The following is a 26,413-nucleotide window of genomic DNA, read 5'->3' on the forward strand; positions in this document are numbered from 1 at the left end:
AGGGCTTCTTGAATTTCAATAGAAATCATGAAAAGTTTTAAGAATGTTAGTGGCAGCCTTAATTATAATTGAGTTAGAAATGTTTTATTAAGCTTTGTATGTTTGGTTGTCCAAATCATGTAATTTAAAGTAGAGCTGCAACCAGTGATTACACTAATTATCAGTTAATTTGTTGATTGAATGCCATAAAATAGTGACATGTCAATCAGTTGAGCCAAACCCCAAGATGACGTCCTCAAATGTCATGTTTTATCTGCAAAAAAAAGAAGAAAAATCCGTGCACCGGTATAGAGCTCCCAAAATCTTTTAATTTTTGTATTTTTGTCTGCTATTCTTGATTATCTTGCACCTGGACTAATCAGGATTGGCTGTGCGCACAACTACTATTTTTTCTTTTTATGTTTTATCCGCAACCCCAAAATATCCAGTTTACTGTCAGAGAAAAGAAAATAAATAATATGTGCGCTTGTTTCCCGTGCAGAACATTCCCAGTTCAAGGCCCCTCCTATTTGTTCTCCATGTAACGTGGAGCTGTGTCAGGAAGGCTAAAACTTGCAGATCCACCTTGGATTCGCTGTGGTGATCCCGATTTGAAACACGAGAAAAGCTGAAGGGACTTACTGAGAAGCTGAACTCAAAGAATTTGGAGATGTGTTTTTCCTTCAAGTTTCTGGCTGTTTAGACAAAATGATTAATTGGCGATCATTAATAAGGAATTAATCAATAAAAAATATTAACTGGCACCCCCAGCTCCAAATAAAAGCAAAACATGATTTGCTTTAATATGCAATAAAAGACAATAAATGTTCTTACTGCTGAGCACAATTTACAAATCACAAATTACACATATTGTGCATTTTCTCTCATCTCTGTCGTCATGTTAAATGTATTTGATTGTCCTGCGCACTGGTGAAGTAGTGAAGAAGGGTATTGTAATCTGTCCTTTGTCAGCTGGATGGATTTTCACCAAACTTGGTGGGAATATTAGTTGGATGAATATCTCCAAATGATTAACTCTTGGAAAAGGTCAGACAAAGGTTACCTTAACATGGTGTGAAGTATATATTTGCTGATATATCTCCCCAACCATTAGGACTAGAGAGATGATCTGAAGTTTATTTTGATTGGTAAAATATTTGTGATTAATTGGTAACATGAACTGTAGGACATTGCTACATGACAGTATGCGTTTGCATCAGCGTCGTTATGCCTTTTAATTTTTTTGACCAGTTGGGGCACCGAGGCTGCAGCAGCGTAGCGCTGTGTTCACGTCTGACGGGAAAAACCTTTAGAAAAGCTGCGTAATGAGATTGCTGTGAAATTCAGAGCAGAGCTGTGCGTTTGGGAGGATGTAATGTTTTATTTTTCCTCTCCCCCCCTCTCGGGTGAAGAGATTGAGAGTGACAGTTGGGCTGGGGTCAAAATGGCATTGTTCTTTCTCTGCCGTCCTCTGCCGGGACGGTCGGCAGCAGGTGCTGCTGTCTGTCTGCAGGGTCACACAGTGGTGTTGTTTTGCTGCCAGGTGGCAGCGGCTGGCGGACACAGTTTTGGCCTTGTGTTTCCTTACACCATCAGCTGCCCCTTTTGCCCCTCTAATGCACGACTCAAACACACACACACACATAAACTCACCCCCAGCTTGAAACCCTGCTCGTCCCAGAGTTGGAAGTGCACGCGAGCATGTGCGGCTGTGTTCTCAGGCCAGAGCCAATCAGACTGGCTAGCACAGATGTGACAGGCTTACAGGAATGATCGGAATGCGGAGGCGCTGGAGCGGGCGGGTCCATCCTTGGCCCGAGGCAGAGGGGGAAGGGCCTACATCAGTATCAGCACACGGCGCTGCTCTGCTGGCCGGCTGCTGGGTTGACGGGTTGGAGAGCTGGATGGGTGCTGTAAGCCTGCTCAAGATGGTTTGCAGTATTTTGATGGCGTTTCAGTAACCAGGGCCTTCAGGAGGCCAAGAGCTGAGGAGGCTCTCATGTCTCACCAAAGCTGTTACAAACCACACAGCTCTGAGACACGCTGTCTGCTGTGTTTGCCAGCAACTTCTTTGTCATGATGCAGCAGCAGAATGTCATTCAGCCGCATAAGCGTGACCTGGCAACAAACAAACAAACAAATAAACAAACAAAAGAACACTTTTCCCTTGAAGCAACTCCATGATGCTTTGTGCACTTGTTGTATGCCAAAAGTGAATTTTGCTTCATGTCAAAAGCACGGCTGGAAACGCGGCGGCGCTCATTAACGCTCTGACGTGAACATAAAGACGACTCGACTGGTTTTCTGCACAACCTGTTTGTGCAGAATGTTGAGAGCAGATGTGAATTCTTGTTTTTTTTTTTTGAGGCTACACGGCGATGTGAGGCCGCAATGAGGAGGCGTGAAACAAAAAGATGGTTTGTTTTTAAAAAGACAAAAAATTCAAATGGTTTTCTGTTGGTGGTGGGGGGGGAGTTGTTGTGACTTTTGACCTCCCAGAAAAGTGTGTCTGCACTGATTCCTGAGAAGCTGTGGGAAAGGTCAAAGCGCTGTTCTTTTACTGTGTGAGTACATATGTATAAGTGCGCCACCTTCTGTCCAATTTTGGGAATGATAAGTAATCCAAAGGTTTTTTTTTTGTTTTGTTTTTTTTTTTTTTTTTTTAAACAGGTCGGAATGAGTTGATAGCGAGGTACATCAAACTGAGAACGGGAAAAACCAGAACAAGAAAACAGGTAAACACACTGTTTTTTTTGTTTTTGTTTTTTTTTTTTTTTTTTACATTTTTTTGAGTTTGAATAATGTTTGACATTCTGGGGGACGACGACACATTACACGTAATTCACACAAGTAGCACTTTTTTTTTTTAAAGGATTTTGCACTTTTCACATTTCTTTTTTTTAAATCTGGATGTCTATTCTTACTTGTCATTTTTTGCACCAGTTATCAATTTTTTTACCAAAGTACATTTGGCATATGGTTTTGTTCAACCAGTCTGGCCTAAATCTGGCAGAGAGAAAGTGCAGAGCAGCTGCAGGTGCCCAGATGTGCTCTGTAATGAAAGAAAAGAACCACCTGCTTTTGGACGACAATAGATGTGATGCACTAGAGCGGGAAGCAGCTAGCAAAATTCTAAAAAAAACAAAAAAACAAAGAACAACAACAAAAAAAACAACAGCCCAAACAGTTGTCTGAGGGAGCAGTTGTGTTGTTGCAACTCCAAAGAAAATCTCCCTTTTAAAGCAGACTGATATTCTGTTTGGGCTTAGAAAAGGTCCAAATAGCTTCTATTAGTTTCATCAGACTCCTTTATGTTTGATCATCTGAAATTGGTCGCTGCCATGTTTATTATTTTGCCATGTTTGCCATTTTCATTAGTTACTTCATCCAAACCATCAACATGTTTATTAGACCCCATTCCTGCCAGGCTGCTCAAGGAAGTCCTACCATTATTTAATGCTTCAATCTTAAATATGATCAACTTATCTTTGTTAGTTGGCTATGTACCACAGGCTTTTAAGGTGGCAGTAATTAAACCATTACTTAAAAAGCCATCACTTGACCCAGCTATTTTAGCTAATTATAGGCCAATCTCCAACCTTCCTTTTCTCTCAAAGATTCTTGAGAGGGTAGTTGTAAAACAGCTAACTGATCACCTGCAGAGGAATGGTCTATTTGAAGAGGTTCAGTCAGGTTTTAGAATTCATCATAGTACAGAAACAGCATTAGTGAAGGTACAAATGATCTTCTTATGGCTTCGGACAGTGGACTTATCTCTGTGCTTGTTCTGTTGGACCTCAGTGCTGCTTTTGATACTGTTGACCATAAAATTTATTACAGAGATTAGAGCATGTCATAGGTATTAAAGGCACTGCGCTGCGGTGGTTTGAATCATATTTGTCTAATAGATTACAGTTTGTTCATGTAAATGGGGAATCTTCTTCACAGACTAAAGTTAATTATGGAGTTCCACAAGGTTCTGTGCTAGGACCAATTTTATTCACTTTATACATGCTTCCCTTAGGCAGTATTATTAGACGGTATTGCTTAAATTTTCATTGTTACGCAGATGATACCCAGCTTTATCTATCCATGAAGCCAGAGGACACACACCAATTAGCTAAACTGCAGGATTGTCTTACAGACATAAAGACATGGATGACCTCTAATTTCCTGCTTTTAAACTCAGATAAAACTGAAGTTATTGTACTTGGCCCCACAAATCTTAGAAGCATGGTGTCTAACCAGATCTTTACTGTGGATGGCATTTCCCTGACCTCTAGTAATACTGTGAGAAATCTTGGAGTCATTTTTGATCAGGATGTCATTCAAAGCGCATATTAAACAAATATGTAGGACTGCCTTTTTGCATTTACGCAATATCTCTAAAATCAGAAAGGTCTTGTCTCAGAGTGATGCTGAAAAACTAATTCATGCATTTATTTCCTCTAGGCTGGACTATTGTAATTCTTTATTATCAGGTTGTCCTAAAAGTTCCCTAAAAAGCCTTCAGTTAATTCAAAATGCTGCAGCTAGAGTACTGACGGGGACTAGCAGGAGAGAGCATATCTCACCCGTGTTGGCCTCTCTTCATTGGCTTCCTGTTAATTCTAGAATAGAATTTAAAATTCTTCTTCTTACTTATAAGGTTTTGAATAATCAGGTCCCATCTTATCTTAGGGACCTCGTAGTACCATATCACCCTAATAGAGCGCTTCGCTCTCAGACTGCAGGCTTACTTGTAGTTCCTAGGGTTTGTAAGAGTAGAATGGGAGGCAGAGCCTTCAGCTTTCAGGCTCCTCTCCTGTGGAACCAGCTCCCAATTCAGATCAGGGAGACAGATACCCTCTCTACTTTTAAGATTAGGCTTAAAACTTTCCTTTTCGCTAAGGCTTATAGTTAGGGCTGGATCAGGTGACCCTGGACTATCCCTTGGTTATGCTGCTTTAGACGTAGACTGTGGGGGGGGTTCCCATGATGCACTGTTTCTTTCTCTTTTTGCTCTGTATGCATCACTCCGCATTTAATCATTAGTGATCGATCTCTGCCCCCCTCCACAGCATGTCTTTTTCCTGGTTCTTTCCCTCAGCCCCAACCAGTCTCAGCAGAGGACTGCCCCTCCCTGGGCCTGGTTCTGCTGGAGGTTTCTTCCTGTTAGTGGGGGGTTTTTCCTTCCCACTGTGGCCAGGTGCTTGCTCACAGGGGGTCGTTTTGACCGTTGGGGTTTTTCATAATTATTGTATGGCCTTGCCTTACAATATAAAGCGCCTTGGGGCAACTGTTTGTTGTGATTTGGCGCTATATAAAAAAAAAAAGTTGATTGATTTGATTATTTTAATATGCACTGTGGATTGGAGTGCATGATGTTGGAGTGCACTGTGTGCACATTTCCTTCTCTCGGGAGTTTAGAGTTATTCTGAGTCAATCTATTGTAATCTAGTTCACTAGATTATGTTTTAATCTAGTTTGGTTTTAATTTTAGAAATTAAGGGTATCACCAGATATTATGACTTATATTAAAGAAATGAATTGAAAATCAATCAAATTTCCCTCTACCAAGGAAATTATGTTTATTTACATTAGTTTGTTCGTTTGTTAGCAGGCAAACTCTTGACCTTGCCCCCCCCCCTTCCCAAAAAGGACAGAGACTTTCCTGTTATTGCTTGGAATTAGAAGTTTGGGAATGTAAAAAATAAATTTAATATAGACTCTGCAAATGCAACATGAGTTAAAAAAAAGGCTAATCCATGAATATAAATCACAAAATTTTGGGGCCAAATTTTGGGAAAGGGCCAAATGTATTTATTTACTTGAGATACTTGAGATTAAAACATGCCAATGTTGTCTGTTGTCTGAATTAGGCACTGTGACATTTTGAGGTAATTCTTCATAAAGCAGCGGTGTCAAACTCAAGGGAGCGGCAGGGTGGGGGGTCCGCTACGCTGGATGTCTGAGGGGGAAAAAAACACAGCTACAGTTGAATGAAGCTGATCCACATTTACACAGTAAACAAAAATCATTCATCTGCTTCTGCAAGACTCCATGTTAGTCGTAATTAAGACCCCATTTAATGTCCAAAAAATTTGCTTTATTGTTGCAAAACATCTGTAAATAGTAAAGTTATTATTGGAAAGGAGCTAAAAGCATGTTACTTTGACCTCCTACAAAAGTTTAATACCTCTTTGAAAAAGGTGGGACGATATGGAAAAAAAAAATGCAATTGACCTTGTATTCACTTTGATTTCATTGCAAACCGTATGAATCCATTCATGTTTTGTGTTGTCAAGATCTTTTTATTTGTCAATATGCAGAATATCCATTCCTGCATTTAAGGCCTGCAACACATTCCAAAAAATGTTGGTATGGGACTAACTGAGGGCCAGTAATGAGGTAAAAAAAAAAATAAATTCATTGAATGATAGTATTTCAAACAGGTGATGTCAACAAGTGATTGTAATCATGATTTTATACAAATGCACTATCAAAGTAAGGCTGAGTCTTTGAGGATCAGCGTATCTCCAGTCAACAAATGTGTGACAAGGTTATTGAAATGTTTAAAAATCAGTGCTCCCCAATAAAGATGAGAAACGATTACATATTTATCTCTCTGCTGTGCATAATATCATTAAACAAGGAGTCTGGAGGAATTTCAGTGCACAAAGAGCAAGGTCAGAAGCCTAAGCTGAGCACCTATGATCTCTGATCCCTCAGACAGTGCTGTATCAAGAATAATTATTCATCAATAGCTGATGTAACCACATGGGTAACAGACTACTTTGAGAAACCTGTGTCAAGCACTACAATATGGAGTTACATTCAGAAATTCCACTTAGAACTTTACTGTGCCAAAAAAGAAGCCTTATGTTAACCTTGTCCATAAGCAGTGTTGACTTCTCTTGGCTCAGAGGCATCTGGGTTGAATCATCATAAAATGGAAATGTGTATTGTGGTCAGATGAATCAGTATTGCCAATCTGAAAGAAATGGACGCTGTGTGTTCCAGACCAAAGATGAAAAGGACGGTTATCAGCAACAAAACCAAAATCCAGCCTCTGTCATGTTGTGGAGCTGTGTCAGTGGTCTTTGTAAAGTTAATTTACACTTCTGTATGGCAGCATAAATGCAGAAAAGCGGATTGAGATTTTAGAGCAACATATGCTGTCCTCAAGACAACATTTTTTCCTGGGATGACCATGCATTTTTCAATAAGAAAATGCAAAACCACATTCTGCACACAATATTTATTTATTTTTATTTGTTTGTGAAGGGACAGTGCAAGTTCATGGACATCACCATAGAGTGAAGCAAACAAGCCAGATTATAGCCATTGGCTAATTTCCATCTGTTGTCCCTGGTAGATGTTCCACAGCATGTTTTTGGTTGTGGGAGAAAACCGGAGTGCCTGGAGGAAACCCACACATACACGGGGGGAACATGCAACTCCACACAGAAACAGAAAGGACGGGAAGGGATCCCACAACCTTCTTGCTGTGTAGCATCAGTGCTAACCACTAAGCAACCATGCCAAAGCATGGCTGCAAAAGAACAGGATACAAATACTGAATTGGGCTGCCTGCAGTCCTGACCTGTCCCCAATAGAGTGTGTGTGGAGAATTTTGAAACAAAAAAAAGGCAATGATGACTACGTACTGTCGCACACATTGAGATGCATTTGCAGGAAGAATGGGATCAAATAAAACCTGAAACACTTTATCGCTTGGTATCCTTAATGCCAAATGGTCTTTCAAGTGTTGCGAGAAGGAATGGCAACATTACAAAGTGGCAAATGCCTTCGCGTCCAAACATTTTTTTAGAATGTGTCGCAGGCCTTAAATGCAGGAATGGATATATATTAACAAATGAAATGAATTTGTCCACACAAAACATGTAATATATTGGCTTCATATGGTCTGCAATGAAATATAAAATGTCACTGTTGTTATTTGCATTTCCCGTAACTTTTCCATACATTTTTTGACTTTGGGTTGTAATATATTTATTGCAAATTGGATCACATTGTGTTTTGGGGCAACAGATTTAGAGATAATTTCAAAATAAGAATTAAATTAAATTAAAATAGTTTAAACTATTTGGAGTTGTTATGATAATTGTTTTTGTTTGTTGCGTTTTTACTATTGAGTTAATGTGTGTATTGTGTAGTGTGTGTGTGTGTGTGTGTGTGTGTGTGTGTGTCTGCGTACGTGTGTATCTGTTTGCACTTGCATGCACATGTGTCCGCATGGGTTTTTTATGCTCAAAAACTGTTTCACACCCCCTTAGGTGTCTAGTCACATACAGGTGTTAGCGCGGAAGAAAGTGCGTGAATACCAGGCGGGTATCAAGGTATGTGCCGCCAGCCTGCCTCCTGGCAACACTGACTGGGCGTCTCTTTCCTCTTTGGTTACGGCTTCTCTCTCTTCCTTTGTCTTTTCTTTTCCTGTCTCTTTTCCTTTTCCCTCTTCTTGGCTATTCTTCTGTGCAGGTTTCTAGCCACTTGCAGGTTCTCGCCCGGAGAAAATCTCGCGAGATCCAGTCAAAGCTAAAGGTATGCGCTTCACGGCGGGCTCGGCGGGGCTGCTGCAGGCTTGGCTTTGCACTAACTAGTTGATTTATCAGTATATTAGTTGATATACTGATATACAGGCTGTTTCCTCTTGAACGGTTTTGCGCACGCTTGGCAAGCTAGACACATTGTTTTACGATCAGTCAAATACTATTTAAGATGTTAATTAGTTAATTCCGGGACACCCACTCCTAAAATAACCCCAGTCCTGCATGCAGTGCACAAACAGGCAAAGCTTTTTATAGGTCTCAGCTCCATTTACTGTTTGGTAACTTTCATCACTTCATAATGTTAGAAAAGCTTCTTCTTCTACCTCAAAGGAATGTTACCGTGAGCTCAGTGGATTTTATTTGGCTGCATGTTGCTCCAGCTATGATCTTTTCTCCAACCGGCCATTCTGCCAAGATATCCTACTTCTCTGATACTTCTTTTCTGAAAACTCTCTTGACTTTGATAGTTTTACTTCCTACAGTGTATCTTTGTATATGTCCCTTGATGTAAAAAGAAATTATGATAATGTTTCTTGAAAGACAGAGGTCTTCACAGGTCCAAAGTTTGGAGTTAACATAAAACAACACAGTCAAACCCAATGTGCATAAATTAGTTTTGAAATTTTAAGATAGTATATATATTCTAATCTAAAACAACAAAGGTTACGAGGTGTTTAAAGGATTCACCCGGTCTGTCCATCTCTCTGTTCATGAGTCTTACAAATGCAACTGCTCATAAACCGGTTGGTGGATTTCAGTGAAACTTTACACAGTGGAAACACAGCATATGAAAGTATGCATGAAGTAAAATAATTGTGGTGCAGCGTCTTCAAGTGGAGATAATTGACCTTGTTTTTTTTTTTTTTTTTTTTTTATTATTATAATGATTATTTTTTTGCTTTGTTTTGTTTTATACCTCATGATTTGTCAATTACACGTATGAACAGACCAGTTGAACTCTTAGGTATTTCATCTCAAATGATTTACTGCCTCAATACGTAATATATTCATGTAACTAGTATGGCAGCGCGGGACATTAGGGGGTGGTGGGGGGGGTTATTCTGTAAGCTCTTGTCTTGGACCTTACCTGAAATAGACTTGAGTATAATTAGACCAGACTAAAAATGCACTCAAGATAACCAGAACTCAATAGAGACAGAATATCCAGGAGAAAACACACACAAACTGAACCTCACAGTTCTTACACACACACACACACACACACACAAATAAAAGCCTAAAAATTAGTTTTTACAATGTACATTGTGACCATTGTTCATAGTGTGTAGCTCAGAATTACACAACTGCACTTGTGAATTAGTTGTATACATGCAGACACAACACCCAAGTTAACAGAACTGGATCCATCCTCTACCCTACGATTGAACAAAATGGACAGAGTTCCTTTGAACGTGATCACACATGATTTTTGACCTTTGAAATTAAACAGTGTTCCACAGTTTTCACCTTAAGGTCCATTCATGTATCTTATGGGGTACTTTTTGGAAAAAAGGTACCTTTGTCTACATAAATGGAACCAAAATTGGGACTCTGTGTTAGAGCCCAAGATATACCACCTGCACAGACTGTATCTGGGATTAAAGTTGGAAACTTGTTAAATTTTTATTCTATTTAACATGCTGATGACGCAGCCTTATAAACTACAATACACCATTTTAACTGCTTACACACCATTGCAAATAAATCAAGTGCAGTCCACAATGAAAACCAATACTGCAATAAAGGTGAAAAAGAAACCTATTCATTCAGTGCACTTTGATGTTTTATATGCTGCAGGGTGCAGAAGAACTGACTTGAAAATGTATTAAGAATTGTACATCTCACTAACTTGAACAGACATTGTGTTATTATTGATGTTGCAATAAGGTTATTTTTTAAAAGTATGATTGAAAACACTGAAATACAAACTTTTTTAAAACACAATGAGCATATAATTTGGACTATAGGAATATGGTCTGGCATAGTCAGGTTTATATCTTGGTCCTGCTACACCAAATTACATATTATTTATAAGAAATCAAGTGGACCTATGAAGGCCTCTAACCACTTTTTTCAGTCCTTCTGATTGTCATGAGGCTTCCTACAATAAGGACACATAATGTACATACAGTGGTGGGCACAGCTAACCAAAATGTTAGCTTCAATAACAGCTAATCAGCCAACTGAAAAGTAATCTTTTATAACGCTAAACCAATAAACCACTAAAAAAATTTATCTGAAAAGCTAATCCGCTAATAAAAAAGTTAGCTTTGCTAATTGGCAGTTAGCCTGATTAGCGGAACTGTGCCCACCACTGCATACATATTACCACTCAATACACTGGAACATTCTGCAAAGCTAGCATCAAAACACGTGTACAAAGTAGTCCTTGATCGCACATCACCATCCATGCATGACATTTCATATTTCAGTTGAAGTTGGCACTTTTGTCAAACCGTGATTCAGTAAATTGTACGCTTTAAATAGGGAAGAGCAATTTTCTATATCTTTTGCATTTAGGTACAGCGCATCCGGAATGCATTCACAGCACTTCACTTTTTTCCACAATGTGTTATGTTACAGCCAGACGTATTCCAAAATGGAGTAAATTCATTTTTTTCCTCAAAATTCTACTCACAACACCCCATAATAACAACTCTAAGAAATCGCACGTACGTAAGTATTCACAGCCTTTGGTCAATACTTTGTTGATGCACCTTTGACAGCAATTACAGCCTCAAGTCTTCTTCAGTATGATACCACAAGCTTGTCATTGTCCTGCTGAAAGATGAAGCATCACTCCAGTCTGAGGTCAAGAGCGCTCTGGAGCAGGTTTTTATCCAGGATGTCTCTGTACATTGCTGCATTCATCTTTCCCTCAATCCTGACTAGTCTCCCAGTTCCTGCCACTGAAAAACATCCCCACAGCATGATGCTGCCACCACCATGCTTCACTGTAGGGATGGTGCCTCATTTCCTCCAGACTTGACACCTGGCATCCACGCCAGAGTTCAATCTTTGTCTCATCAGACCAGAGAGTTTTGTTTCTCATGGTCTGAGAGTCCTTCATCTGCCTTTTGACAAACTCCAGGTGGACTGCCAGGTGCCTTTTACTAAGGAGTGGCTTCTGTCTGCACACTCTACCATACATGCCTGATTGGTGGATTGTTGCAGAGATGGTTGTCCTCTGGTAAGGTTGTCCTCTCTCTACAGAGCTGGAGCTCTGACAGAGTTAACATCGGTTCTTGGTCACTTCCCTGACTAAGGCCCTTCTCCCCCGATAGCTGACTTTAGACAGGTGGCCAGCTCTAGGAAGAGTCCTGGTAAATCTGAAGTTCTTCCACTTACAGATGATGGAGGCCACTGTGCTCATTGCTCCCTTGAGTGCAGCAGAAATGTTTCTGTACCCTTCCCCAGATTTGTGCCTTGAGACAATCCTGCCTCAGAGGTCTACAGACAATTCCTTTGACTACATGCTTTTTGTGCTCTGACTGTGAACTGGGGGACCTTATATGTAGACAGGTGTGTGTCTTTCCAAATCATGTCCAAGCAACTGAATTTACCCCAGTTGGACTCCAATTAAGCTGTAGAAACATCTCAAGGATGATCTTTGGAAACAGGAGGCACCTGAGCTTTATTATGGCAAAGGTTGTGAATACTCACATTTCTCAGGTTTCTTATTATTATTATTATTTTTAATAAATTTGCAAAAGTCTCATACTTTTTCATATTGTCATTATGGGGTATTGTGTGTAGAATTTCAGGAAGAAAATTGAATTTCATCCATTTTGGAATAAGGCTGTAACAACAAAATGTGGAAAAAGTGAAGTGCTGTGAATATTTTCCAGATGCACTGTATATTTAAATTGTTTGCTTGACTGGTTTACATATTTTGTGGAACAGAATGTGAGCTGTAGCTATACCAATGGATAACAACATAATAGTAGAGTGCCTCTAAAAGGCACTCGTGCACCTTGGACTTTTATCTTTTGTTTGTTTCATGACACCACATTAAGCAAAGCAAAAAACAAAACAGGGTTCTTAAAAAAAAAGTTTAAATTATGCTCCTTAATCTCAAATGACAAACTGCCACATGATACAAGCTGCAAAATATTTGTAAAGCACAAGATTGAGTTGCATAATTATTACCTAATTTAAGACAACTAAATCATCCATTTTATAGCATGTTGACTTTATAGGTCACATAGAAAAATAAACATCAGCACTGTCATTGATTGAAGTCTAAAATTTGTGAGTCAGTGTCATAGTCCTCATTAGAGTTGGCGCCATTTCATTCTTGCAACGCCAGTGCGTGGTGCATGCTCTGGATTGCCTGGAGGCAAACAGCAACTCCCACTTCAGACTTCAATCAGTTCACTGTGGAACAACTTAAAGAATTCTTATGAGAACATGAGGTCCCCGTCCAGAATTATGCCAAAGAAGTTTATGAACTAGGCGTCCACAGAAAGTTGCACCTGGATTAGCTAATTTACATGTTATCTTACCCTATTAGTGCCATCATGAAGTTTACCTTCGTTAGCAGAGACTACATTCACAACTGCAGATCATTTTTACTTCAGACTAATCTGTCACGGTGATATGGTAACAGAAATAACTCAAGTTTTACATCTATTATTAAAAACATTACCACTGATCACATCATCATCTGGTGAGAGAACCACATATGCTGATGATAAACTAATGTGGAGTAGTTTATAGTTGGCGTGATAGATTAGTCTTGAATAAATATTATCTGACGTACAGTCAGATCATAACAGTCTCTGCGATGGTTAACTTCACGACGGAGCTAGCACCGGAAGCTAATGTGCGAGTTAGCTAATCCAGCTCTAACTTTATGTGGATGGCTGTTTGGCATGCTTTCATGTACTTTTCAGAACTGCAAACAGGGCAAGCCCAGTTCATAATCCACTTTGGTGCTGTTATTTTCCCCAAGCTCTTTCTGTAACGCTGTCCTTCACAAAGCACAAACTCAAACTATTCTGCACTTTTAAATTTATTCAAAGTCACAGTGAAAAAGTCAGGCCTGGGTCCTGGAGGATTTCTCTCACAGACGAGATCCACCTTTTTGGGAACCCCGAACAATAAACACAAACAGTTTTTATAAGGCATTACATAGGCGTGACAAAGGCGGACCTTTTTTTCGCAAAATCCATTCTTATTGGTCCCCGTGGGCATTCGAGGGAGGCCCAACCCCCTGCCTCGGACCCGCTCAGTAACCGGACATGTATCATTTATAATGTACTGAGTTACATTATAACCAGTCCCAGCAGAAGACTGCCCCTCCCTGAGCCTGGTTCTGCTGGAGGTTTCTTCCTGTTAAAAGGGAGTTTTTCCTTCCTACTGTCGCCAAGTGCTTGCTCACAGGGGGTTGTTTTGACCGTTGGGGTTTTTTACGTAATTATTGTATGGCCTTGCCTTACAATATAAAGCGCCTTGGGGCAACTGTTTGTTGTGATTTGGCGCTATATAAATAAAACTGATTGATTGATTGACATTTGTCCTAAGTGGTTAAAAAAAAAAAAAAAAAAAAGCAAACTGGTTAAATCCAGTTCAATATACACATTCCAACTTAGAACAAAGAAAAGTAAGAATAAGAGTGACAACTAAGAATACAGTCATAAGTAAAATAACTACTTTAATACCAAAACAAGCACAGACAACAAATAAAGAAAACTGTAGTTGAACACACAAATATATCTAACAGCACGCTTAGCTAAAACATTTTTGGTGCAATTCTGGATGGGGACATCGTGTTCTCTCAAGAATTCTTTAAGTTGTGCCACATTGAACTAACTGATGTCTGGAGTCATCGTTGCTGTTTGCCCTCAGGTGACCCCAGCATGCATCACACACTAACGTTGCCACAACAAAATGTCGCTAACCTTATGGCCCAGTCACACGGCACACGACAGTTCCTGAACGAAGGGAAAAAAGTAAAAAAAAAAAAAAAAAAAAGTCACAATTTGTTGAGAAAAGGTGGATGAACAAGTTTTTATCACCAAACACCCTGCGAACCAAGAGTGCAAAAGGGACGAAAGAGGAACAAAACGAAACCGAAGCCAACATTGATCTTGATGCTTTAAACGAAACACGCCTGGAGCCACAGATGTAGCAGTGTGTGTCTGCATCTCTGAGTTCCAGGACTCGGCGCTGGGATGCAGCTCATAACGCATGAGTCCTGAAGAAACTGCAGACAGAAGCTGTGGAGATCTGTGAGCACGTCAGTGGACCACCTGGTCTAGTTCCTCGTACAGAACAAAAGAGGGATCATCTCCATCATCGTCAGAATCCTCACTGTCTGACGACACGCTGCGCACTACGTCTTGCTCCAATTAAAAAAGCAAAACTCTGGTGTGCCGAGGTCACTGCTGTATCACTGTATTACATTACTAAGTCATATATATTGATTTATAACAGAAAACTGTCAAAGGTGGGAATAAATATAAGTGTAAAGATGATTGAATATATCAGAGCAGCAAATTGATCGGCCCATGTGAACGCGCATTGACTCACGTGCGGTTATTTCAAGCAGCTGCAGCTGATCCACAATGTGAATTCTGCCTTCCAGAACAGCTCTTTATATAATCTTTTGAATGATCTACCCATTGCCACATGTACATGAGGGCTGGATTGTTATTCCTACACCCATATTGTAATATTTAATAAAAAATAATAAACACGCAGGAGTTGCTGTACCGTCGGAAATTACACAACTTTTTATTCTTTCAATTTCAGCAGTTGCTTGTGGCAAAATAATTAATTGTATCCACACAAAAGATTAATTCTGTCCTACATGAGGTGCCTGAGCCCATTGAAGCTGACCCCCCACTCAGATTAAAAAAATCCAAGCAAACAGGTTGAGTTTGCCCTGTAATTTCCAGCGGTCCATGAACACAGCGGCAGCAGCAGCAGTACTCACAAATTGGCGTCTGCACTGTGTGAAAACATTCAGCTGGTCAAACAAAGTCGAACTAAATGGTAACGTTACAAAAACTAAGCAAACGATAAAAAAACCCACCAAGAACAACATCAAAATGAAATACGGACGAATTGAGGTTTTCGGTGGCATTCGTTGAAAATTTTCAACAGTTTAAAAATCCTGGCAAAGCGCCAGCTGCAGGAACGAAGCTGTGTGAAGGTTAAATGATGGCAACAAAAGTCCAGATTTCTTGTTTTGTTTGGGCTTTGTTGTCCTTCGTTAAGTGCCGTGTGACTGGACCATCAGTAAGGACGATGGCAAATCCAACACCATGCGACTTCAGTCATTTTCTGAAGCAGTCATTTAGAAATAAAGACTGTGGCACAGTTGTACTATAAATATAAAAAACTTGATTTTTCATTTTAACACTTTGTGACTTTATTACTCTGGAATCAGTGTTTTTTTTAATATAGCACATTTACATCAATATAAATTATTTACACACATTTAAAGGTGCTATTAGTGATTTTTTTCTGCCAATAAACGTCACTTTTGTGCCACACTTCAGGATGTAAACAAAACGTCTTCCTCAGCCACTCCTCAACTATCCCTCTGCATTGAGCATAACAAATGACAGCGCCTTTTAATGTGTTTTAAAAGAAAAGAAAAGCCAAATATATGTAGATTCTAGTAACACCATGTTCTTGGTGAGAGGCATTTTTCCTTTTGAATATGATTTTTTTTTTTTTTTTTTTTTTAGATACTTCTAGAAAGTCACTGCTATCTATAATCTTGAAAAAACAATTGATAGCTGTGCTGGTTATAGTGATGTGCAAGTCCAAATGGAGACTGTAAACAGCAGCCAGAAAAACTCGGAGCACAAATAGTGTGTTGCTTCATTCTTTGCACTGGAAATAGTTGTTGGCTGCTATGTTAATGTTTAAAATGCCATTCACAGCACCTTTAATGTGATATATAAAATACTGACGTGATGTAATCGTCTGGCGGTGCTATTTGGGTAAAGTTTTATTTGCGACCTGTGCCTGGTTTATTGGAAATGGAGTTCTCATTTCGTTCACAAAATTAAAAGCCTATAGACTTTGATTTTCCACAAACTTTCAACAGGTCAGATTTATAGAAATGTTAATTATATCATGTTTTCCTATTTTCAAATAAAATACTTAAAGCTATTATGAATTGCTTGATGACACATTCATTGACTAACAAATTCCAACAAAAAAAATTCTGCACTTGAAAATTTTTAGCAACATATGTGTTGTTACGATGAACACTGTCTTTATAATTAAGGAGATCTGCACCTTGAACTTGAGCTCACGTTTAAATTTACTGTCAACCAAAACTCACCTCACCATTCAGAACTGCACAGTACTAACGATGTCTCTCTTTTTTGGTTTAGGCAATGAATTTGGTAAGTAATTTTGACTAGTACAATATGCTTCGCTTTGCCTCTGTGTTTGGCAGCCCCAGTGCACTGTCGCCCTCTGTAGCCCCTTTGCCAGCATGGCATCCCGCCCCATTACAGTTGTGCATTGAAGCAGCGTTCAGGAACCAGCAGAGTACTGCTGCCTGATGTGGTGTCATGCTTTCAGCCTCCACCAAAAGCTCGTGTCTAGCTTGCTTTGCATAAGTTGTTGCACCTTTATTTGGGGTCTGGCTTCTGTCTGTCCACTAATTAAATGTAAAGTCATTAATGAATTACCTTGCAGCTGCATTGTTTTGCATTAATCACTGTAGTTAGAAATATTAAATGTCATGGCCGCACACCACTTCAAATCTAGAATGGCTTTGATCTGACGTGAACATGAATTGCTGGCTGTGTTTCTCTTCTCACATGGGCCTCAGGTTGTTGATGTACGTGTGCCCCTCAGTAACACACTGATGTTTGAGGTCTATGAATGCCTGCTGTTCATCCGACGTGGACCGGTTTCATGACGGCTGCCGAAGCAGATCAGCAGCAGTTTTATCTGACGATACTGTGTTTACCGACTCCAGGATGTTTATTCTGTTTTCCGTTAGGCTAATTTCACTGCAGCAGATTCTGAATCACAAATGCAGTATTTGCTGAATTTAAATGGGTTTATTGTTTCAGGCCCCAAAAATGAAATATTGAATGTTAGCTATAAGATTTTATATCATTAATATATTCTATAAATAAAATGTCTGAAGATTTTGTTTTTGCTTCACTCTACAAACAAAGCGATTTGGAAACAAAGCTGTGGCAGAGTGAATGAGAGAGACAGAGAGAGAGTGAGACACAGTGTGTTTATCCTGACAGTGTGACCCGGTGTCACAGACCGAATGTTCCCCCTAAAAATCAGTCCCCCTTGATGACGTGGTTCACCGATTATCACCTCGTTTCTGCTTAAAACTGCCTCAGTCATCAGCTGTCTCAGCGACAGATATCTGAAGCTTTTGTACAACAATCATTTCCACATAAATTCAGCATTATTTCATGGCTAAACGAGCTGCTAGCTGATGTGTTCACTGTGCGTCGGACATTTCAAAGCGTCACAGAATTTCACCTCGTTTCTGCTTAAAATTGACTTTAGAATGATTTAAGAGGCTTTACCTTTATCATCTGATGGTTAATAATCCCATTAATCAGTTTGATTGCTTTGCGTGAAGAGAGTCCGTCTCAGACGAGCTGCTGTGGTCCAAAATGATGCATCCACAGATGCAAAAGGCGGGCCGATTTTTAGGGGCGGCCTGTTCGGTCTGCGACACCAGACAGTTAGTCCAGGAGTTTGATCATTATATAAAAAAGTAAATTTTGTGGAACAAGATGAAAAGTTTAGAAAAGATCTGGAAAAATGTGTAGTTGTGGCTTTTTCAGAATCCAAGATGCCATCCAAAATGGCTCACATTTCACTTATCTTAACATACTTTTGCTTCTGGAAGGGTCAGAAACCTAATTTATGCGTCTAAATGTAAGTACAGCGTGATCCAAAACAAACCAGAACCCATAAAACTTGTAATAAATCCTACAAAGGTCCTACAAAGCAAATTTTAAGAAATTTGCTGGACTTAAACTTCAGTCTGTGTACGATCATTCCTCAAACATTCAGTTATCTTGTTCGCTTTGTGTAAAAGTCATATTCTTCCAAAATTATGCTCCAAATGGTATGATTTGTTGGCAAAATAGGCCCCTAGACAAAATGTCTTTTACTTGGTTGCCAAGACATGTTGGGGAAGACTGTTGTTCCAGTTGTCTTCAACCTCTACTGGTGGTTGGCTCTCACTGCGGTATTGTATCACTTCCTGTTCCGGAGCACAGCGGTGTTTTTCTGTATCTGTTAGCTGTTTAATCTGCGCAGTTAGATTGATCTAGTTATCTAGATTACGATTTGTTTCCCAGTGTAATCTTTACGTGCCTTAACTAAAGCACTCCTTCTGCTGAATCACCTCTAAATTATTTACACATTATTCACTTTGCGTGTTTTTAGGAATCCGCTAGCTTAGCGTAGCTACTAGCTCTTAGCCGATTTAGCATGGCGGCTTCTCCTGTCTCTCCCGCACTTCTCTGCTCTGGGTGTGAAATGTTTAGTTATTCCTCGGCCTCCTTTAGCAGTAACGGTACTTGTAATAAGTGTAGCTTATTCGTAGCTTTGGAGGCCAGGCTGGGCGAATTGGAGACTCGGCTCTGCACCGTGGAAAATTCTACAGCTAGCCAGGCCCCTGTAGTTGGTGCGGACCAAGGTAGCTTAGCCGCCGTTAGTTACCCCCTGGCAGATCCCGAGCAGCCGGGAAAGCAGGCTGACTGGGTGACTGTGAGGAGGAAGCGTAGCCCTAAACAGAAGCCCCGTGTACACCGCCAACCCGTTCACATCTCTAACCGTTTTTCCCCACTCGACAACACACCCGCCGAGGATCAAACTCTGGTTATTGGCGACTCTGTTTTGCGAAATGTGAAGTTAGCGACACCAGCAACCATAGTCAATTGTCTTCCGGGGGCCAGAGCAGGCGACATCGAAGGAAATTTGAAACTGCTGGCTAAGGCTAAGCGTAAATTTGGTAAGATTGTAATTCACGTCGGCAGTAATGACACCCGGTTACGCCAATCGGAGGTCACTAAAATTAACATTAAATCGGTGTGTAACTTTGCAAAAACAATGTCGGACTCTGTAGTTTTCTCTGGGCCCCTCCCCAATCAGACCAGGAGTGACATGTTTAGCCGCATGTTCTCCTTGAATTGCTGTCTGTCTGAGTGGTGTCCAAAAAAAATGAGGTGGGCTTCATAGATAATTGGCAAAGCTTCTGGGGAAAACCTGGTCTTGTTAGGAGAGACGGCATCCATCCCACTTTGGATGGAGCAGCTCTCATTTCTAGAAATCTGGCCAATTTTCTTAAATCCTCCAAACCGTGACTATCTAGGGTTGGGACCAGGAAGCAGAGTTGTAGTCTTACACACCTCTCTGCAGCTTCTCTCCCCCTGCCATCCCCTCATTACCCCATCCCCGTAGAGACGGTGCCTGCTCCCAGACTACCAATAACCAGCAAAAATCTATTTAAGCATAAAATTGAAAAAGAAAAAATAATATAGCACCTTCAACTGCACCACAGACTAAAACAGTTAAATGTGGTCTATTAAACATTAGGTCTCTCTCTTCTAAGTCCCTGTTGGTAAATGATATAATAATTGATCAACATATTGATTTATTCTGCCTTACAGAAACCTGGTTACAGCAGGATGAATATGTTAGTTTAAATGAGTCAACACCCCCGAGTCACACTAACTGTCAGAATGCTCGTAGCACGGGCCGGGGCGGAGGATTAGCAGCAATCTTCCATTCCAGCTTATTAATTAATCAAAAACCCAGACAGAGCTTTAATTCATTTGAAAGCTTGACTCTTAGTCTTGTCCATCCAATTTGGAAGTCCCAAAAACCAGTTTTATTTGTTATTATCTATCGTCCACCTGGTCGTTACTGTGAGTTTCTCTGTGAATTTTCAGACCTTTTGTCTGACTTAGTGCTTAGCTCAGATAAGATAATTATAGTGGGAATGACAGCCTCAACACTGCATTTAATCTATTATTAGACTCTATTGGCTTTGCTCAAAAAGTAAATGAGTCCACCCACCACTTTAATCATATCTTAGATCTTGTTCTGACTTATGGTATGGAAATAGAAGACTTAACAGTACTCCCTGAAAACTCCCTTCTGTCTGATCATTTCTTAATAACATTTACATTTACTCTGATGGACTACCCAGCAGTGGGGAATAAGTTTCATTACACTAGAAGTCTTTCAGAAAGCGCTGTAACTAGGTTTAAGGATATGATTCCTTCTTTATGTTCTCTAATGCCATATACCAACACAGTGCAGAGTAGCTACCTAAACTCTGTAAGTGAGATAGAGTATCTCGTCAATAGTTTTACATCCTCATTGAAGACAATTTTGGATGCTGTAGCTCCTCTAAAAAAGAGAGCTTTAAATCAGAAGTGCCTGACTCCATGGTATAACTCACAAACTCGTAGCTTAAACCAGATAACCCGTAAGTTGGAGAGGAAATGGCGTCTCACTAATTTAGAAGATCTTCACTTAGCCTGGAAAAAGAGTCTGTTGCTCTATAAAAAAGCCCTCCGTAAAGCTAGGACATCTTTCTACTCATCACTAATTGAAGAAAATAAGAACAACCCCAGGTTTCTTTTCAGCACTGTAGCCAGGCTGACAGAGTCAGAGCTCTATTGAGCTGAGCATTCCATTAACTTTAACTAGTAATGACTTCATGACTTTCTTTGCTAACAAAATTTTAACTATTAGAGAAAAAATTACTCATAACCATCCCAAAGACGTATCGTTATCTTTGGCTGCTTTCAGTGATGCCGGTATTTGGTTAGACTCTTTCTCTCCGATTGTTCTGTCTGAGTTATTTTCATTAGTTACTTCATCCAAACCATCAACATGTTTATTACACCCCATTCCTACCAGGCTGCTCAAGGAAGCCCTACCATTATTTAATGCTTCGATCTTAAATATGATCAATCTATCTTTGTTAGTTGGCTATGTACCACAGGCTTTTAAGGTGGCAGTAATTAAACCATTACTTAAAAAGCCATCACTTGACCCAGCTATCTTAGCTAATTATAGGCCAATCTCCAACCTTCCTTTTCTCTCAAAAATTCTTGAAAGGGTAGTTGTAAAACAGCTAACTGATCATCTGCAGAGGAATGGTCTATTTGAAGAGTTTCAGTCAGGTTTTAGAATTCATCATAGTACAGAAACAGCATTAGTGAAGGTTACAAATGATCTTCTTATGGCCTCGGACAGTGGACTCATCTCTGTGCTTGTTCTGTTAGACCTCAGTGCTGCTTTTGATACTGTTGACCATAAAATTTTATTACAGAGATTAGAGCATGCCATAGGTATTAAAGGCACTGCGCTGCGGTGGTTTGAATCATATTTATCTAATAGATTACAATTTGTTCATGTAAATGGGGAATCTTCTTCACAGACTAAAGTTAATTATGGAGTTCCACAAGGTTCTGTGCTAGGACCAATTTTATTCACTTTATACATGCTTCCCTTAGGCAGTATTATTAGACGGTATTGCTTAAATTTTCATTGTTACGCAGATGATACCCAGCTTTATCTATCCATGAAGCCAGAGGACACACACCAATTAGCTAAACTGCAGGATTGTCTTACAGACATAAAGACATGGATGACCTCTAATTTCCTGCTTTTAAACTCAGATAAACTGAAGTTATTGTACTTGGCCCCACAAATCTTAGAAACATGGTGTCTAATCAGATCCTTACTCTGGATGGCATTACCCTGACCTCTAGTAATACTGTGAGAAATCTTGGAGTCATTTTTGATCAGGATATGTCATTCAAAGCGCATATTAAACAAATATGTAGGACTGCTTTTTTGCATTTACGCAATATCTCTAAAATCAGAAAGGTCTTGTCTCAGAGTGATGCTGAAAAACTAATTCATGCATTTATTTCCTCTAGGCTGGACTATTGTAATTCATTATTATCAGGTTGTCCTAAAAGTTCCCTGAAAAGCCTTCAGTTAATTCAAAATGCTGCAGCTAGAGTACTGACAGGGACTAGAGGGAGAGAGCATATCTCACCCATATTGGCCTCTCTTCATTGGCTTCCTGTTAATTCTAGAATAGAATTTAAAATTCTTCTTCTTACTTATAAGGTTTTGAATAATCAGGTCCCATCTTATCTTATGGACCTCGTAGTACCATATCACCCCAATAGAGCGCTTCGCTCTCAGACTGCAGGCTTACTTGTAGTTCCTAGGGTTTGTAAGAGTAGAATGGGAGGCAGAGCCTTCAGCTTTCAGGCTCCTCTCCTGTGGAACCAGCTCCCAATTCAGATCAGGGAGACAGACACCCTCTCTACTTTTAAGATTAGGCTTAAAACTTTCCTTTTTGCTAAAGCTTATAGTTAGGGCTGGATCAGGTGACCCTGAACCATCCCTTAGTTATGCTGCTTTAGACGTAGACTGCTGGGGGGTTCCCATGATGCACTGTTTCTTTCTCTTTTTGCTCTGTATGCACCACTCTGCATTTAATCATTAGTGATCGATCTCTGCTCCCCTCCACAGCATGTCTTTTTCCTGGTTCTCTCCCTCAGCCCCAACCAGTCCCAGCAGAAGACTGCCCCTCCCTGAGCCTGGTTCTGCTGGAGGTTTCTTCCTGTTAAAAGGGAGTTTTTCCTTCCCACTGTAGCCAAGTGCTTGCTCACAGGGCGTCGTTTTTACCGTTGGGGTTTTACATAATTATTGTATGGCCTTGCCTTACAATATAAAGCGCCTTGGGGCAACTGTTTGTTGTGATTTGGCGCTATATAAAAAAATTGATTGATTGATTGAACAGCAAAACTGAAGATTAAGTTTGTAGAATTTATTGCAAGTTTTATGGGTTCTGTTTTTTTTTTTTGGTGGGGGGGTCACCTTGTATTTAGACATGAGAAATTCTTTACAATGGTTATCTAGAGGTTTCTTGTAATCTTGTAAGCTAAGGTGGTGGCCATATTGGAACCCAAAGTGGCTCCTATCAAATCTTCAAGGAATTTTATCTGAATTCTCACTTGCATATAATTTCTTTTTTGGATTATTTATTCTTTCAGTCAGATTTCACATTTTTGACACACACAATCAAAACCAAGTACTTGGTTGCATGGCTTGACTGGCTGAGAAATCAGTTTTATTTTGTTTTGTTTTATTTTGTTGCAAGTTCTTTCCTTGAACCAAATAAACTTGAACTTGAAGAATGTTTGCGGAGTTGAGGAAAATTAGCTGAGAAGATTTATGGAAGGCCTTTTGGGCCTGTCTTTATATTATCTATAAACAAATGCTTTGGCCTGTGATAATGATTATGCATAAGGTGACATAAGTATAAAAATGCACAGAACTGTCCATGGCATCAAGATCTAAAATCTAATATATATAATATAATATATTATAATCAGAATATTGTCTCAGGAGTTCACAACTAAAGCCTCTATGTAATCACAGTAAAGGGTTTCACATGCCATAAACATATTTAGACATTTAAATTATCTTAGCCTTTCCAGAAGCAAAGATACATTTAAAAAACAAATAAAACCCTGAATGGTGGCCATTTTGGACGCCTTCTTGGATTTTGAAAAACTTCTGCAAAATTTCCATTGTTTGGCCATTTTTTTTAAACTAATACTGTTGGACCAAGTGTAGAGCTAGAAAGCAACAGATGTGCATCCAGTGTCCAGCCTGCATTTTGACGTTTTGCTGAAATATTCTAGTGACAGAGCTGCTTCATTCCTTCCATACTTCTCTTTGCTTGGGTCTATTTAGGTAATTCCATGAGATTGTCATGCCAGTTATGGCTGCGTTCATCCTTTTGAGAATATGAAGTCTCTGGGATGACTCGATCACAGCAGGACCACTGAGAGCGGTAACAGACGTGACAGTCTCATGGACTCACCCAGCTGTTGTTAAAGTTGTTTTTCCAGAAGGACAGTCTTATTAAACAGGTGATATTAATTGAACTCATTACAGAGTGCTCTAATTACAACTAAAGTTATTTATGTACACTCTGAGTGGACTGCGTTAGTACTTATTTGGATTGTTCCCCACTGGGCATACAGTGGCTCATAGATATGAAGTGTATCTAAAGCTGAATGAAGCTGATTCATGTGGTCACAATCAGCAAATATGATTCTTCCTATTGTGGAAGCTGAATCAAGCCTCATTTTAACTCCTTAACGCCTATTGTCGCATATATGCTACAATATTTGACTCAAATATGCAACATACCAAATTGACCAGTATACCTGTTGTTGCAAATTTGCAACATACCATTATTATTATTATAACATTATAACATAAATTATTACCAAAATACCAAAATTACTATTTATCTTTTGTGCAAAAGTGTAATTAATAATCCCAACATTATTTACCATCTACTTAAAGGCAAAAACACACACAAAACATTTTTTTATATACAGCTATATAAATTCAGGCGTTAAGGGGTTAATAATAAAAAATTCTTTTGGATTCTCTTTACTCGGAGTTGGCCACAGCAGATCTGCTATGGTGCTGCATGTTGATTGGATGTCCTTCATAACCCAACTCAAAGTGGACACGGACAATGGGGCCGAGTGGTCTTGAACCTGGAACCTTCTGTTTTGGCACCAAATGCATCAAATACTTTTTTAAAAAAGCATTAAGATAATTTTTTTACGTATGCTAAGGCCATAATAAAATCATCAGTGTTTTTTATTTATCTGTCTTTTAGCAGTATATATGTATATGTGTGTGTGTGTGTATATATATATATATATATATATATACCTGTTGAAAAGCATGTTCAACAGGTGCTGGCTTCATCCTTAAATAGGGGACACCTGATTCACACCTGTTTGTTCCACAAAATTGACAAACTCACTGACTGAATGCCACACTACTATTATTGTGAACACCCCCTTTTCTACTTTTTTTTACTAATAGCCCAATTTCATAGCCTTAAGAGTGTGCATATCATGAATGCTTGCTCTTGTTGGATTTGTGAGAATCTATTGAATCTACTGGTACCTTGTTTCCCATGTAACAATAAGAAATATACTCAAAACCTGGATTAATCTTTTTAGTCACATAGCACTACTATTATTCTGAACACTACTGTATATATATATTCTGGATCTGCTGTGGTGACCCCGAGCAAAAAACAACAACAACAAAAAAAAAAAACCCTGTAATATAAACACTATTTGATGATATTAAATCAGCATTTTAGGACCACTGGCACCACTGGACTAAAGCAGCTAGTTTAAATATATACATGTGTACTTCAGAGTATGCTAGTGCGCATTAAAGCTGGTTTATGTTTCTATTTGTACTTAAATAAACTGGCTGTTTTTGAACTCGGGCACACCCAGAGTTTTCCTCCACTATACTAGAGAGTACTGTCCTATTTCTAGTTTTAACATAGTAGCGCTTGTAGATTTTTTTTTTTGTTGTTGTTGTTGTTTTTTTTGTTGTTTGTTTGTTTTTTGCAATCATGCAAACCTTAACACAGCTTTTCAAAACTATTTAGTTGTACAATTCAGAGTATGTTTTGTGTGTATTTTGTAGTTGTGCAGCAGTGATTTAGGTTTTGATTACACTGCCCCCTTGTGGTTGATGCGCTGCATTTCTCTGTGTCATCCTGTAGGATCAGGCATCCAAAGACAAAGCCTTGCAGAACATGGCCGCGCTGTCATCTGCACAGATCGTCTCTCCGAGTATGATGAAGAACCATCTCCCCCCTCTGCCTCCTGCTCCCTACCATCAACAAGCCAGAGTGAGCACAGCCGTCCTTCTCTGTGCCGTTACACTGCATCCAATCAATATCACTAAAACAAAAGACCTTTTCCCCCCTCCAGTTCTATCCTGCTCCAATCCCAGGACAACCTGGAACCTCTCAGGAGTAAGTAGAC

The 26,413-nt window shown here is 39.5% G+C and overlaps 1 protein-coding gene across 1 annotated transcript in view; it reads left to right on the top strand.

Annotated features, from left to right (window-relative positions):
• Positions 1 to 26,413, top strand: part of tead3b (TEA domain family member 3 b) — a 93,109-nt gene that overhangs the window by 43,280 nt on the left and 23,416 nt on the right. The window contains exons 3-8 of the mRNA XM_034167518.1: positions 2,650 to 2,714; positions 8,259 to 8,321; positions 8,461 to 8,523; positions 16,889 to 16,900; positions 26,149 to 26,277; positions 26,360 to 26,403. Of these exons, the coding sequence (XP_034023409.1) occupies positions 2,650 to 2,714; positions 8,259 to 8,321; positions 8,461 to 8,523; positions 16,889 to 16,900; positions 26,149 to 26,277; positions 26,360 to 26,403 (376 nt within the window). The remainder of the gene's footprint in view (positions 1 to 2,649; positions 2,715 to 8,258; positions 8,322 to 8,460; positions 8,524 to 16,888; positions 16,901 to 26,148; positions 26,278 to 26,359; positions 26,404 to 26,413) is intronic.

The sequence above is a fragment of the Thalassophryne amazonica genome, chromosome 3 (genome assembly GCF_902500255.1).
Source record: "Thalassophryne amazonica chromosome 3, fThaAma1.1, whole genome shotgun sequence".
Classification (NCBI taxonomy): Eukaryota; Metazoa; Chordata; class Actinopteri; order Batrachoidiformes; family Batrachoididae; genus Thalassophryne; species Thalassophryne amazonica.